Source organism: Cherax quadricarinatus, chromosome 39 (genome assembly GCF_038502225.1).
Source record: "Cherax quadricarinatus isolate ZL_2023a chromosome 39, ASM3850222v1, whole genome shotgun sequence".
Classification (NCBI taxonomy): domain Eukaryota; kingdom Metazoa; phylum Arthropoda; class Malacostraca; order Decapoda; family Parastacidae; genus Cherax; species Cherax quadricarinatus.
Genome location: NC_091330.1, coordinates 13569116 through 13585314, shown reverse-complemented (window position 1 = coordinate 13585314; position 16199 = coordinate 13569116). Strand labels below are relative to the sequence as shown.

At 46.6% G+C, this 16199-nt stretch overlaps 1 protein-coding gene across 2 annotated transcripts in view; it reads right to left on the bottom strand.

Moving 5' to 3' along the window:
• LOC128696426 (uncharacterized) overlaps positions 1-16199 on the bottom strand; it is a 37174-nt gene extending 20975 nt beyond the window's left edge. The window contains exons 1-3 of one of the 2 annotated variants that reach the window (XM_070092411.1): positions 16071-16170; positions 6843-6894; positions 1098-1170 (exon numbers count right to left, since the gene is read on the bottom strand). In XM_070092411.1, the coding sequence (XP_069948512.1) occupies positions 1098-1167 (70 nt within the window). In that variant the 5' untranslated portion in view covers positions 1168-1170; positions 6843-6894; positions 16071-16170. Of the gene's footprint in view, positions 1-1097; positions 1171-6842; positions 6895-16070 lie in introns of both variants that reach the window. The other variant, XM_070092410.1, reaches the window with a different exon arrangement.

Genomic DNA, 16199 nt, shown 5'->3' with positions numbered 1-16199 from the left:
TGGTCCAGGACGGCCGGAAACAGCGTCTAATTTTCAATTCCAATTTGTGGTTTAGTAGTGAGTTCTTCTAGCTACGGTATTGAGACTTTGTTTTCCAACAATAAAATATTAAAAGGACCCCGATGGAAATAAGTCATTTCGTCTGACTTTTTTGGGGTTATCCTAGGTAATTTACACACGTTAACTATGTATAATTATAGTAAACTAAATTTGTGTAACTGTACTTATGTGTACCTGTACCTAAACAGTTTTACTTTCTAACCACAGTACTTTCACTTTTTTCTTCAGTCACTCTACTGCCACTTTTAGTCTTCAAGTAGTACAATTTAATCAGGTTAAATTTAAATTCCTGAGTAATTTCATTGTTTTCCATCCTTCCTTCTGTATTGTTTTCTTCTTTAGGAAGTCTCGACCCAGAAAGCCCAAACAATCTCGTCTAAAGATAACTCTCAGTAAACACAATGCAGTTGCCTTTTTTTTTTTAATAATACTTAATATTCGCACTAGACAAGTGATTATTATAGGCGCAGTAAACTTTAGATAAATCATAGAGATTCAATCTTGGATAACACCAACACAGTCAAACAGTGAGGGAGGATGTACATAGGAAAGGGAAAACTTAGCAAATTTGAAGGTGAGATCGAAAGGAGTGGAGAGAAAAAGAATGCAAAACGGAAGATGGTGAAAGAAATAGATGAACGATGTAGGAGGAGAAGGAAACGACTGAGGAGCAAAAGAGGTAGGTGGAAGGATATACAAAGATAATGGTATTAGAAAGGGGTAGGATGATGAGTAGAGGAAGAAGGTAGACATTAGGGAGAGAAGCAGAGAAAGAAAGTAAAGAATGGGGAGGAAGGTGGAGAAAGGAGAGATGGAAAGGAAGGAAAGGTGAAAAAAATAAAAAGCTATTGGGAACCTAATACAGGGGAAGAAAGACTTCTCACATAAAAAAAAAACACACAGGAAATGTAAGAGAAGCAGAAGGAAATAAAGATAAAGGTGAGGTACGAGAAAAAGACAAAGAAAGAAATAACATACATTAGAGAGGGGGAGAGAGAAAGATATCAAGTGCTGAGACACGTAAAACAAATACTCACATCTATAAACAACAACGGGTAGAAATATAAAGATGACCAGGTAATAATTTAACATTCTAATCACCGCCATTTTCTGAAAAAGAAATACAAATATAGATTAGAAATTTACAGGTATTGTAAGGGTAACAGCAGTGGTAGTAGTGGTACTACTAGTAAAAGCATGGCAGCAACAGTAGTAGTAATAGTTGTTGTAATAGTAGTTGCAGTAGTAGTAGCGGAAACAGTACTAGAAGTAATAGTAGTAATGACGATGGTGAACAAGTACACATACAAATAGAAAAACTGTATAATTATAAAAAAAATTATTAATTCCACTGCATGCATTCACTAAATTCCATAAGACCTACGTTATGGGAGAGTTGGTAACCTCTGTCTTAGCCGATGATGAAGCAAGGAACACACATACCACCACCACACTCGACAACCACACACCACCGCACTCGACAACCACACACCACCGCACTCGACAACCACACACCACCGCACTCGACAACCACACACCACCACACTCGACAACCACACACCACCAAACTCGACAACCACACACCACCGCACTCGACAACCACACACCACCACACTCGACAACCACACACCACCGCACTCGACAACCACACACCACCGCACTCGACAACCACACACCACCACACTCGACAACCACACACCACCGCACTCGACAACCACACACCACCGCACTCGACAACCACACACCACCGCACTCGACAACCACACACCACCACACTCGACAACCACACACCACCACACTCGACAACCACACACCACCACACTCGACAACCACACACCACCACACTCGACAACCACACACCACCACACTCGACAACCACACACCACCGCACTCGACAACCACACACCACCACACTCGACAACCACACACCACCACACTCGACAACCACACACCACCACACTCGACAACCACACACCACCGCACTCGACAACCACACACCACCACACTCGACAACCACACACCACCACACTCGACAACCACACACCACCACACTCGACAACCACACACCACGGCACTCGACAACCACACACCACCACACTCGACAACCACACACCACCGCACACGACAACCACACACCACCGCACTCGACAACCACACACCACCACACTCGACAACCACACACCACCGCACTCGCCAACCACACACCACCACACTCGACAACCACACACCACCGCACTCGACAACCACACGCCACCACACTCGACAACCACACACCACCGCACTCGACAACCACACACCACCGCACTCGACAACCACACACCACCACACTCGACAACCACACACCACCACACCCGACAACCACACACCACCACACTCGACAACCACACACCACCACACTCGACAACCACACACCACCACACTCGACAACCACACACCACCACACTCGACAACCACACACCACCACACTCGACAACCACACACCACCACACTCGACAACCACACACCACCGCACTCGACAACCACACACCACCGCACTCGACAACCACACACCACCACACTCGACAACCACACACCACCGCACTCGACAACCACACACCACCGCACTCGACAACCACAAACCACCACACTCGTCAACCACACACCACCACACTCGACAAACACACCACCACCGCACTCGACAACCACACACCACCACACTCGACAACCACACACCACCACACTCGACAAACACACAACCACACTCGACAAACACACACCACCACACTCGACAAACACACCACCACACTCGACAACCACACACCACCGCACTCGACAACCACACTACACCGCACTCGACAACCACACACCACCGCACTCGACAACCACACACCACCACACTCGACAAACACACCACCACACTCGACAAACACACACCACCACACTCGACAAACACACCACCACACTCGACAAACACACCACCACACTCGACAAACACACACCACCACACTCGACAACCACACACCACCGCACTCGACAACCACACACCACCGCACTCGACAACCACACACCACCGCACTCGACAACCACACACCACCACAATCGACAACCACACACCACCACACTCGACAACCACACACCACCACACACGACAACCACACACTACAGCACTCGACAACCACACACCACCGCACTCGACAACCACACACCACCGCACTCGACAACCACACACCACCGCACTCGACAAACACACACCACCGCACTCGACAACCACACACCACCGCACTCGACAACCACACACCATCACACTCGACAACCACACACCATCACACTCGACAACCACACACCGCCACACTCGACAACCACACACCACCACACTCGACAAACACACACCAACACACTCGACAAACACACGCCACCACACTCGACAAACACACACCACCGCACTCGACAAACACACACCACCACACACGAGAAACACACGCCACCACACTCGACAAACACACACCACCGCACTCGACAAACACACACCACCACACACGACAAATACACGCCACCACACTCGACAAACACACGCCACCACACTCGACAAACACACGCCACCACACGACAAACACACACCACCACACTCGACAAACACACGCCACCACACTCGACAAACACACACCATCACATTCGACAAACACACACCACCACACTCGACAAACACACGCCACCACACTCGACAAACACACACCATCACATTCGACAAACACACACCACCACACTCGACAAACACACACCATCACACTCGACAAAAAACACACCACCACACTCGATAAACACACACCACCACACTCGACAAACACACACCACCACACTCGACAAACACACACCACCACACTCGACAAACACACACCACCACACTCGACAACCACACACCACCACACTCGACAACCACACACCACCACACTCGACAAACACACGCCACCACACTCAACAAACACACGCCACCACACTCGACAAACACACGCCACCACACTCGACAAACACACGCCACCACACTCGACAAACACACGCCCCCACACTCGACAAACACACACCACCACACTCGAAAAACACATGCCACCACACTCGACAAACACACACCATCACATTCGACAAACACACACCACCACACTCGACAAACACACGCCACCACACTCGACAAACACACACCATCACGCTCGACAAAAAACACACCACCACACTCGACAAACACACACCATCACACTCGACAAACACACACCACCACACTCGATAAACACACACCACCACACTCGACAAACACACACCACCACACTCGACAAACACACCACCACACTCGACAAACACACACCACCACAATCGACAAACACACACCATCACATTCGACAAACACACACCACTACACTCGAGAAACAAACGCCACCACACTCGACAAACACACACCATTACATTCGACGAACACATACCACCACACTCGACAAACACATACCACCACACTCGACAAACACACACCATCACACTCGACAAACACACACCACCACACTCGACAAACACACATCATCACACTCGACAAACACATACCACCACACTCGACAAACACACACCACCACACTCGACACACACCACCACACTCGACAAACACACACCATCACACTCGACAGACACACATCATCACACTCGACAAACACTTACCACCACACTCGACAAACACACGCCACCACACTCGATAAACACACATCATCACACTCGACAAACACACACCACCACACTCGACAAACACACACCACCACACTCGACAAACACACACCATCACACTCGACAAACACACACCATCACACTCGACAAACACATACCACCACACTCGACAAACACACACCACCACACTCGACAAACACACATCATCACACTCGACAAACACACACCACCACACTCGACAAACACACACCACCACACTCGACAAACACACATCACACTCGACAAACACATACCACCACACTCGACAAACACGCCACCACACTCGACAAACACACACCACCACACACGACAAACACACCACCAAATTCGACAAACACACAACACCACACTCGACAGACACACACCTCCACATTCGACAAGCACATACCACCGCACTCGACAAACACACACCACCACACTCGCACACCATCACACTCGACAAAAAATACACCACCACACTCGATAAACACACACCACACACTCGACAAACACACACCACCACACTCGACAAACACACCACAACACTCGACAAACACACACCACCACAATCGACAAACACACACCATCACATTCGACAAACACACACCACTACACTCGACAAACAAACGCCACCACACTCCACCACACTCGACGAACATATACCACCACACTCGACAAACACAGACCAGCACACTCGACAAACACACCCCACCACACTCGACAAACACACACCACCACACTCGACAAACACACACCACCCCACTCGACACCACACTCGACAAACACACACCATCACATTCGACAAACACACACCACCACACTCGACAAACACACACCACCACACTCGACAACGACACACCACCACACTCGACAACCACACACCACCACACTCGACAAACACACGCCACCACACTCAACAAACACACGCCACCACACTCGACAAACACACGCCACCACACTCGACAAACACACGCCACCACACTCGACAAACACACGCCCCCACACTCGACAAACACACACCACCACACACGAGAAACACACGCCACCACACTCGACAAACACACACCATCACACTCGACAAAAAAACACACCACCACACTCGACAAACGCACACCATCACACTCGACAAAAAATACACCACCACACTCGATAAACACACACCACCACACTCGACAAACACACACCATTACATTCGACGAACATATACCACCACACTCGACAAACACATACCACCACACTCGACAAACACACACCATCACACTCGACAAACACACGCCACCACACTCGACAAACACACACCACCACACTCGAAAAACACACGCCACCACACTCGACAAACACACACCATCACATTCGACAAACACACACCACCACACTCGACAAACACACACCACCACACTCGACAAACACACACCAACACACTCGACGAACACACGCCACCACACTCGACAAACACACACCACCACACACGAGAAACACACGCCACCACACTCGACAAACACACACCATCACACTCGACAAAAAAACACACCACCACACTCGACAAACGCACACCATCACACTCGACAAAAAATACACCACCACACTCGATAAACACACACCACCACACTCGACAAACACACACCACCACACTCGACAAACACACCACCACACTCGACAAACACACACCACCACAATCGACAAACACACACCATCACATTCGACAAACACACACCACTACACTCGACAAACAAACGCCACCACACTCGACAAACACACACCATTACATTCGACGAACATATACCACCACACTCGACAAACACATACCACCACACTCGACAAACACACACCATCACACTCGACAAACACACACCACCACACTCGACAAACACACCACCACACTCGACAAACACACCACCACACTCGACAAACACACCACCACACTCGACAAACACACACCACCACACTCGACAAACACACCACCACACTCGACAAACACACCACCACACTCGACAAACACACACCACCACACTCGACAAACACACACCACTCTCGACAAACACACCTTCAGATCCAAGAAACACACCAGCGACTACATAAACACTAACCTCCAGCGACTTGCAGCAGCTAAAAGCACCTTCACTTCCTGGTAAGATGCATCTGGCACGTTGTAAACAAACAGCGTCTTAAAAGCGGCCCATCTAGCATTAAGTTTATTTAACGCACGAATATGTAGTTATGAAGGGAGAGGATGAGTTTATCTCACTAGCGGGAGAACCCCCCTCCCCCCCGTGGAAATAAGTCACTGTCTGACATTTTTGGGTTATCCTAGGTTCTCTACACATATGCTGCTATGTATGATTATCTGTGTAACCGTATTTCTGTATACCTGAATAAACTTACTAATTTACTTACTTATGGGATGGATACAAATTCATTATAAATGTTCCTATAAAACTGAAATTATTAGGTGTCTCCGATGGCGTATCTTACATGATTGTTTACCTTTTTTTGTCCCTCTTAAGTTATCCTTTATAACTTGAGAACACCTAAAGTGATCGACTTAAATTTTCTTTACTGGTGTACTGTAATTAAGGAAAGGTGCATGAGACTACCGGGATGTGTGGGTGCCCGCTGGTTAATTATAGTACACTATTTCCGGTTTTAGTTTATATGTGATAACTTAAGAAAGCCTCTTCTGATTGGCTTCCAACTTTCAACACTGGTGAATCTTACTTAGAAGTAAATTACTATTTTTTTGTGGGTTGTGTAAGTGCAAATTTGACAAATCTATTTTTAAAATGGGGTGGCATTTTTTTCGGTGAAATATCTTGAGTAAGCCTCGTTGGAAGAGCTTCGGTCCTTCAAGGCCGGCGCATCTGCTGAGAAGAATATCCTATATAAGTTTAGGCTACGTAGGTGCAGCCTTTGCTTATATATGATACTAGCATGGTTAAAACACTTAAAATTGCTTGACCTCGTGCAATAATTGGAGCATGCTTCTTCTGGTCGGCTTCAATATTTTAGCGTTGGTGTGTTGTGCTCACTGGACTGACTGGAGGGCCACGTTACTGGACTGCGGAAGTCCCATTTTGGCAACGCTATTCTTTCTAGAGACACCAGGGTACTTGACCGTTTGTTCAGTATTAACTAAAGACACACACACATGCATTCAACCATTGGGAATTTTATGCTACAACTACTGAAATTTTGAAATATATATCGAGCTTGGATCTGCTCTTGTAGCTACAAATAATTACAAATACGTAGTTAATTACAAAAAAGGCCTAGTGTCTATCGAGAAGTATCTCTGACAAATGGTAATTAATATATGGATAATAAAGAACTGAAAAAAATGGAATACAGTACTCATCTCGACAGCAAGAGTGAATAAGATAACTTGCTTAACTGTATATCAACTGAGATGACTTCCTAAAATAGGAATGAAAATAAACTCACGATACATTGAAAGATCTATTCCGCTCGGTGTATATGACGTGTGATGAACTGAAATCCCACCAAACAAATCTATCTTTGCACATGATGTAGAACCCTTCATTCTATATGATATACTGAAATAATATAAATCTGTATTGGGGATGATCGTTCAAGTAAGGTGCCTTGATCCTGGTGAAGGGTTCTTGATCCAAAAAAAATTAAAGCCACCCTCCCTATCCTCAGATCAAACCTAATTATCTCCCATTTCCCAGGCGCTGTATGACTCCTACGGGCTTAGTGCTTCCCGGAATAATAATAATAATAATAATAATAATAATAATAATAATAATAATAATAATAATAATAATAATAATAATAACCTATGTGAAATATCAATATATCTTGGTATAAAATAAGAGATCAAACATAATAATAAAATTTCCTAAATTTGCTTACAATAGATAAGTCAAATGTAGATATAAATCCAGAAGTACTCATGTTAACCTTTTTTGGGATATAATTCCTAAGTCAAATTTTTCGTATCCATATACTCTTGCACTAACCCTCCACAGGATGGGTATGAGGTCATTGAGGTGCACTATAAACTAGCTTCGGACGCAAAATCTAAAATCTATCTACCGAGTCCTCTAAGAGCCATCTATGTTGTATTCATGACTCCCCCATGAGGCCCCCAGTGATATTGTCAAAAGGAAGAAGTTGAAGAAATATTAAATTTATTTTTACAAGGCTAACATTTGCTTTGCGTAATTTCTTGGAATCAAATTTCTCCAAAACATCAGCAAACTGTAAGTTACTGAGAACACGGTCTTCAGTTGCCATGAGAGCTAGTCTGTAAAGTCGTTCTTGTGCCATTGTCGATCTGCGGACATTATTTAGATGTTTCATCTTTGAGAAATTCCTCTCTCCAGTCGCATTAGTTGTCATTAAACACAAGTAAATCTGAAGTGTTAATTCAGCATTAGGAAATGAAGAAGTTAATCTATTGTTTCATGCTTCTACCTGAATTTATCAAAATGCCCAACAAATCTTTAAAGTGAATAATTTCTGGAACAAATCCAGACTCGATGTCATCTGAGTAAATCCTTTAAAACTTGGCTGCTGCTCTTTGAAATGTGTTCATCATTCATTGTTGGAAATTCGACCAGGAAACCAAACACTGAATGAGCATTTTTATACGCTGCAATGCGATGGAAAAGAGCTGAGCGTAGCGGCCTTTCCGGCTAAGCTTGACAAGTTGACACAATGACACTATACAACAAGGTCGTAACAAACCGAATAACGCCTGACTTATAGGGATCCACTCTTAAATCTCTATCAAAAATTAATCACAACAGTCAACAGTTCATCATATACGTGATATAATAACAACTATAATTATAAACTTAAAACAGTAACTGTGAACACTTTTCACTTAATCTCTGGAGGCCCTCCAGCTGGCGGAGGACCCTGGGCTGCAGCCCCTGGAGGCCCTCCAGCTGGCGGAGGACCCTGGGCTGCAGCCCCTGGAGGCCCTCCAGCTGGCGGAGGGCCCTGGGCTGCAACCCCTGGAGGCCCTCCAGCTGGCAGAGGCCCCTGGGCTGCAACCCCTGGAGGCCCTCCAGCTGGCGGAGGACCCTGGGCTGCAACCCCTGGAGGCGCTCCAGCTGGCGGAGGCCCCTGGGCTGCAGCCCCTGGAGGCCCTCCAGCTGGCGGAGGACCCCGGGCTGCAGCCCCCTGGAGGCCCTCCAGCTGACGGAGGACTCTGGGCTGCAGCCCCCTGGAGGCCCTCCAGCTAGCGGAGGACCCTGGGCTGCAGTCCCTGAAGCCCATGCCTTAATCCGGCCCTGCTTCAGTGTACTTGAGTTGGTGTACAAACTGTACATACTGCATTTGTTGAGGCACACGCTGCATCTTTTATGTACACGCTGCATTTGTTAGTGTACGGGCTGCATTTTTAAGTAAACACGCTGCATTTGTTGGTATACACGCTGCATATGACTTACAAGTTCAACCCTGATAAAAAATATGCCGCACTGCTTGCTTCTCCTGGGTTATAGTGGGTTTCTAGCCCTCCGAAGTAAATCATCTAAATTCTTGTTTTTCCATTACTGATTTTTGTGAAACTCCATCAATTATACACTCTTCCATTCTGATGTTTCTTTCATACGTATTTATAGTAAGGAGCAAGTATGTTTCTTGTGAGGGTAATGTGTGTATGTGTTGAAAGGGAAGGTGTGTGTGTGTGGGTGCTCACCTAATTGTGGTTGCAGGGGTAGAGTCATAGCTCCTGGTCCCGCCTCTTCACTGGTCGCTACTAGATCCACTCTCCCTGCTCCATGAGCTCTATCATACCTCTTCTTAAAGCTATGTATGGATCCTGCCTCCCCTACATAACTTTCCAGATTGTTCCGCTTCTTGATAACTCTTACGTGTGTGTACTCACCTAGTTATGGTTGCGGGGGTCGATTCACAGCTCCTGGCCCCGTGTGTGTGTGTGTGTGTGTGTGTGTACTCACCTATTTGTACTCACCTATTTGTGGTTGCAGGGGTCGAGTCATAGCTCCTGACCCCGCCTCTTCACTGATTGCTACTAGGTCCTCTCTCTCCCTGCTCCATGAGCTTTATCATACCTCGCCTTAAAACTATGTATGGTTCCCGCCTCCACTACTTCACTTTCTAGGCTATTCCACGGCTTGACTACTCTATGACTGAAGAAATACTTCCTAACATCCCTTTGATTCATCTGAGTCTTCAACTTCCAATTGTGACCTCTTGTGTCTGTGTCCCATCTCTGGAACATCCCGTCTTTGTCCACCTCGTCTATTCCGCGCAGTATTTTGTATGTCGTTATCATGTCTCCCCTGACTCTCCTGGCCTCCAGTGTCGTCAGGCCGATTTCCCTCAACCTTTCTTCGTAGGACAATCCCCGTAGCTCTGGGACTAGTCTTGTTGCAAACCTTTGCACTTTCTCTAGTTTCTTGACGTGCTTGACTAGGTGTGGATTCCAAACTGGTGCTGCATACTCCAGTATGGGCCTGACGTAAATGGTATACAGAGTCTTGAACGAATCCTTACTGAGGTATCGGAACGCTATCCTTAAGTTTGCCAGGCGCCCGTATGCTGCAGCAGTTATCTGATTGATGTGCGCCACGGGAGATATGCTCGGTGTTATACTCACCCCAGATCTTTTTCCTTGAATGAGGTTTGCAGACTTTGGCCATCTAAATTATATTGTGTCTGCGGTCTTCTTTGCCCTTCCCCAATCTTCATGACTTTGCATTTGGCAGGGCTAAACTCAAGGAGCCAGTTGCTGGACCAGGCTTGTAGCCTGTCCAGGTCTCTTTGTAGTCCTGCCTGATCCTCATCCGATTTGATTCTTCTCATTAACTTCACATCGTCCGCAAACAAGGACACTTCTGAGTCTATCCCTTCCGTTATGTCATTCACATATACCAAGAACAGCACAGGTCCTAGGACTGACCCCTGTGGAACCCCGCTTGTCACAGGCGCCCACTCTGACACCTCGTCAAGTACCATGACTCGTTGTTGCCTCCCTGTCAGGTATTCTCTGATCCATTGCAGTGCCTTTCCTGTTATGTGTGCCTGATCCTCTAGCTTTTGCAGTAACCTCTTGTGAGGAACTGTGTCGAAGGCCTTCTTGCAGTCCAAAAAAAATGCAGTCGATCCACCCCTCTCTCTCTTGTCTTACTTCTGTCACCTTGTCATAAAACTCTAGTAGGTTTGTGACACAGGATTTTCCCTCCCTGAAACCATGCTGGTTGTCAATACACTTGTTTCTTTCCAGGTGCTCCACCACTCTCCTCCTGATGATCTTCTCCATGACCTTGCATACTACACACGTTAGTGATACAGGTCTGTAGTCTAGTGCCTCATGTCTGTCTCCCTTTTTAAAAATTGGGACTACATTTGCCATCGTCCATACCTCGGGGAGTTGCCCAGTTTCAAATGATGTGTTGAAGATCTTTGTTAACGGTACACACAATATCTCTGCTCCCTCTTTAAGGACCCACGGAGAGATGTTGTCTGGTCCCACCGCCTTTGAGGTGTCAAGTTCGCATAGCAGCTTCTTCACCTCCTCCTTGGTTATATGTACCTCATCCAGCACTTGCTGGTGCACCCCCCTGCTCTGATTTCCTGGAGTCCTACTGGTTTCTACTGTAAAAACTTCTTTAAATCTTGTGTTGAGCTCCTGACATACCTCCCGGTCGTTTCTTGTGAATTCCCCATCACCCTTCCTCAGTCTGATTACCTGGTCCTTGACTGTTGTTTTCCTCCTGATGTGGCTGTACAACAGCTTCGGGTCAGTCTTGACTTTCGATGCTATGTCATTTTCGTATTGCCGCTGAGCCTCCCTCCTTATCTATGCATATTCGTTTCTGGCTCTTCGGCTAATCTCTTTATTTTCCTGAGTTCTCTGTCTTCTGTACCTTTTCCATTCTCTAGTACACCTAGTTTTTGCCTCCCTACACCTTTGGGTGAACCAAGGACTCGTTCTGTTCTTCCCATTATTTCTGTTTCCCTTGGGAACAAACCTCTCCTCTGCCTCCTTGCATTTTGTTGCGACATAGTCCATCATTTCTTGTACTGGTTTTCCTGTCAGTTCCCTCTCCCACTGAATGTCTTGAAAGAAGTTCCTCCAGCCTGAGTAGTTCCCCCTTTTGTAGTTTGGTTTTTCCCACCCTGTTCCTGCTGCTCTCTCCACTTGGAGCTCAACTATATAGTCGTGTGTGTGTGTGTGTGTGTGTATGTGTGTGTGTGTGTGTGTGTGTGTGTGTGTGTGTGTGTGTGTGTGTGTGTGTGTGTGTGTGTGTGAGTGTATGTACTCACCTACTTGAGGTTGCAGAGGTCGAGATCAAGCTCCTGGTCCCGGTCCAAGCTCCTGTGTATATATGTGTGTGTGTGTGTGTGTGTACTCACCTAGTTGTACTCACCTAGTTGAGGTTGCAGGGGTCGAGTCCAAGCTCCTGGCCCCGCCTCTTCACTGGTCGCTACTAGGTCACTCTCCCTGAACCATGAGCTTTATCGTACCTCTGCTTAAAGCTATGTATGGATCCTGACTCCACTACATCGCTTCCCAAACTATTCCACTTCCTGACTACTCTGTGGCTGAAGAAATACTTCCTGACATCCCTTTGATTCATCTGTGTCTTCAACTTCCAACTGTGTCCCCTTGTTACTGTGTCCAGTCTCTGGAACATCCTGTCTTTGTCCACCTTGTCAATTCCTCTCAGTATTTTGTAAGTCGTTATCATGTCCCCCCTATCTCTCCTGTCCTCCAGTGTCGTCAGGTTGATTTCCCTTAACCTCTCCTCATAGGACATACCTCTTAGCTCTGGGACTAGTCTTGTTGCAAACCTTTGCACTTTCTCTAGTTTCTTTACATGCTTGGCTAGGTGTGGGTTCCAAACTGGTGCCGCATACTCCAATATGGGCCTAACGTACACGGTGTATAGGGTCCTGAACGATTCCTTATTAAGATGTCGGAATGCTGTTCTGAGGTTTGCCAGGCGCCCATATGCTGCAGCAGTTATTTGGTTGATGTGCGCTTCAGGAGATGTGCCTGGTGTTATACTCACCTCAAGATCTTTTTCCTTGAGTGATGTTTGTAGTCTCTGACCCCCTAGACTGTACTCCATCTGCGGTCTTCTTTGCCCTTCCCCAATCCTCATGACTTTGCACTTGGTGGGATTGAACTCCAGGAGCCAGTTGCTGGACCAGGTCTGCAGCCTGTCCAGATCCCTTTGTATTTCTGCCTGGTCTTCGATCGAATGAACTCTTCTCATCAACTTCACGTCATCTGCAAACAGTGACACCTCGGAGTTTATTCCTTCCGTCATGTCGTTCACAAATACCAGAAACAGCAATGGTCCTAGGACTGACCCCTGTGGGACCCCACTGGTCACAGGTGCCCACTCTGACACCTCGCCTCGTACCATTACTCGCTGCTGTCTTCCTGACAAGTATTCCCTGATCCATTGCAGTGCCTTCCCTGTTATTCCTGCTTGGTCCTCCAGTTTTTGCACTAATCTCTTGTGTGGTACTGTGTCAAACGCCTTCTTGCAGTCTAAGAAAATGCAATCCACCCACCCCTCTCTCTCTTCTCTTACTGCTGTCACCATGTCATAGAACTGTGTGTGTGTGTGTGTGTGTGTGTGTGTGTGTGTGTGTGTGTGTGTGTGTGTGTGTGTGTGTGTGTGTGTGTGTGTGTGTGTGTGTGTGTGGCGCGAGCGAGCACCATTTTTACAGATTCTGTGGATTAGTATAATGTGCATTGTGGTATCAAATGCTCTTCTACAATTCAGGAATATGCAGTTCGCCCACTTCTTTCCTTCTTGCTATATTTCTGTTACTCTCCAGTAGGTTTTTGAGAAAATATCTGCCGTTTCTAATTTTGCGCTGTTTGTCGTTTATGAATCTGTTTCGTTCATAGATGCTCCATTAACCTCTTAAGCCTTCTCTTCACAAGTGAGGGAGACAGGTTCGTACTCGGGATGAGTGGATATGTTCCTTACACCTGTTGCTTTTGTTCACTTAACAGTAAGTAGGTACCTGGGTGTTAATCAACTGTTGTGATCTGTGGGTCGCATCTTGGGCTAAGTAGATTCAAGGAACTTACCTGGAGAGGGTTTCGGGGGTCAACGCCCCCGCGGCTCGGTCTGAGACCAAGCCTCATGGTGGATCAGGGTCTGATCAACCAGGCTGTTACTACTAGCCACACGAAAGCTGACGTACGAACCACAGCCCGGTTGGTCAGGCACTGACTTTAGGTGCCTGTCCAGTGCCTTCTTAAAGACAACCAGGGGTCTGTTGGTAATACCCTCTTATGTAGGCTGGGAGGCAATTGAACAGTCTTGGACCCTGGACACTTATTGTGTTGTCTCTCAATGTACTCGTGGCGCCCCTGCTTTTCATTGGGGGAATGTTGCATCTCCTGCCGAGTCTTTTGCTTTCATAGGGAGTGATTTTCGTGTGCAGGTTTGGTACCAATCCCCCCCAGGACCTTCCAAGTGTATATTTATCATGTATCTCTCTCGCCTGCGTTCCAGGGAATACAGATCAAGGACCTTCAACCATTCCCAGTAATTTAGGTGCCTTATCGTGCTTATACGTGCCGTGAAATTTCTTTGCATACTCTCCAGGTCTGCAATGTCGCCAGCCTTGAAGTGAGCTGTTAGTGTACAGTAGTATTCCAGCCTAGAGAGCACAAGCGATTTGAAGAGAATCATCATGGGCTTGGCGTCCCTAGTTTTGAAAGTTCTCATTATCCATCCTACCATTTTCCTAGCAAATGAGATAGATACATTGTTGTGGTCTTTGAAGGCGAAATTTACTTTCCAGGTTAATAACCCGAATAAAATCAACCTATTTTTTAAACTATCGTTTCACTATGTAACCACCGCAGGTTGAAGTACTTCTGACCCACTTGTGTCCTGCGTATTATTATGAATTAATGATTAATATTAGCGTGCTTATACGCGGTTGCAGTCGCGCTGAGAGGTGTAAATTACTACACAAAATCCCCAATAATCATGAGTGGAGAACGCGGGAGCAGTGAGCTTTCGTCTTTCAAGTTCAGCCACTGTTGGTTCATGACAAACACTAATAATTACTAATTCCTACCAGTAAAGCAGTGATTTCTGTTAAGATCATAGTGCTTTTTTAGTCTGGGTATCATGCGAGAAAGGCCACTATCTTCCTTTGCCTGACAGGATATTTCTTGGGTGGGTCGGTCTCCCTAACACACCAAAAACGTGATTTGTTTTCCGTTGCCCTAACTCTCCCACAGCCACCAGCATCCTTATGTCACGGTTAACAAACTCCTGGATAAACATCCCTTCCTTGAGCATACTATTCTACTCTCACATGCAAACTCTCACGGTTTTATCTTGCGTTAAAGGGCGATGGAGTATGACAATTATCCCATGGCACTGAGATCTCTCACACTGCTCTCAGGGAAGACAAGCTTCGATATTTGAGCGTCTGCGCACACTCTGCCTTAGTCTCCC